The sequence below is a fragment of the Orycteropus afer genome, unplaced genomic scaffold (genome assembly GCF_000298275.1).
Source record: "Orycteropus afer afer isolate SDZICR_OR568_19922 unplaced genomic scaffold, OryAfe1.0 scaffold00476, whole genome shotgun sequence".
Classification (NCBI taxonomy): Eukaryota; Metazoa; Chordata; class Mammalia; order Tubulidentata; family Orycteropodidae; genus Orycteropus; species Orycteropus afer.
In genome coordinates, this window is record NW_006922063.1 from 876,728 (window position 1) to 878,262 (window position 1,535).

At 54.5% G+C, this 1,535-nt stretch overlaps 1 protein-coding gene across 1 annotated transcript in view; it reads right to left on the reverse strand.

Annotated features, from left to right (window-relative positions):
- Positions 1 to 609, reverse strand: part of SBSN (suprabasin) — a 4,859-nt gene extending 4,250 nt beyond the window's left edge. The window contains exon 1 of the mRNA XM_007954840.1: positions 5 to 609. Coding sequence (XP_007953031.1) covers positions 5 to 609 — 605 coding nt within the window. The remainder of the gene's footprint in view (positions 1 to 4) is intronic.
- Positions 610 to 1,535: the final 926 nt, after the last annotated feature.

Here is a 1,535-nt window from a genome sequence, read left to right on the forward strand (position 1 = left end):
CCCTGCCTCGTGCCCAGCCTGCCCGGCGGCATGGTGGGCCCCCTGGCCCAACCTCCCTGCCTCCTGCCCAGCCTGCCCGGCGGCATGGTGGGCCCCCTGGCCCAACCTCCCTGCCTCGTTCCCAGCCTGCCCGGCGGCATGGTGGGCCCCCTGGCCAAACCTCCCTGCTTCACTTCCCGCCTGATTGACCCCATGATGGACCCCATGGATCACTTGGTCTATGTCCTTCCCAACCTGTCCAGCAGCGTTGTTGACCCCATGGGCAAACTTCTCTGCTTCCTTTCCTGTTTGTCCGACACCATTGTTGATCCCGTGGGATACCTTGTCCAAGCCATTGTTGAGCCCCTGGACGCCCTTGTCCAGCTCCTTGCCGCCACGGCTCCCCATGTTGCTAAGTCCATTAAAAACTTTCTCCACTTCCCTTCCAGCTTGAGTGATTCCATTATTGATGCCTTCTAGGGCTTTGCCCACCTCTCTCTCTGCACTGATAAGCCCTCTGTTGATCCCATCAATGACCTTCTCAATGGGGTCATTGCTGGTTGCCCATCCAGGGAGGGCCCCCAGTAGCAGTAGAAGGGAGCAGGATCTGACCAAAATGGCAAGATGCATATTGTTGGCAGGTGAGAAGAATTTAGAGAGGAGCCAGGCAAGTAAGAGTCCTATTTATCCTCTGCTTCCCTCCCTCTCCTCCACCCCTCATGACTCAATTACCCCTATGAGGCACTGACTTGGTCCCTAGTTAAGGAAGTATTTCCCAGGGAGATTTGGGGTTGAGCAACGAGGAGGAGGAGAAGGAGGAGAGGATGAGTCATGAATGGAGAAGAATCCTGGCATCTTTGCTCCTCGTCCAGCTCAGGCTCTCCACCCCAGAGCCCAGATACCTGACCTTCCAACCACCTCCTCTTTTCATTCCTTACCCACTCTCCAGGCCTCTCTCCCAAGTCCACCTTAAATCTCCCTCCATCCCTGGGACCAGGCCTGTTTCTTTAACACCTTCACCCCTCTCCAGGGATCTAAGCATCCAGCTTCCCCAGCAGCAAGCATCCGGAAGGTGGGAGAGGCAGTTGGGAGGAGGTGGAGGGTACTAGGGTAGTTGAGGGAGTCCGCAGATCTTCTCCTTGTTGTTCATGTTGACACCTCGCCCACCCCTACTGACTATGCTGCAGCCACATTGGTTTTTCCTTTGTTTCTCATTGACAACCAGGCTCATTCCCACTTCATGGTCTGTGGCCTTTGCACTTACCTGAAATGTAGGATCCACATTTTCACATGGCTGTTCTTGGCTTGCATGTTAGTCACCCTCTCAAAATAAACCTTCTCTTACCAACTACTACTCATTTATAGGGGAGCTCTGGTAGCATAGTGGCTAAGACACTTGCCTGCTAACCAGACGACTGGCGGTTCAAACCCACCAGCCACTCCTCGGAAGGAAGGTTGGGCAATCCTACTTCCGTAGTGATACTGCCTCGGAAACCCAAGGAGGGGTCGCTATGAGTCGGGTTTGACTCAACGGCACATAACAACAACAACAACTC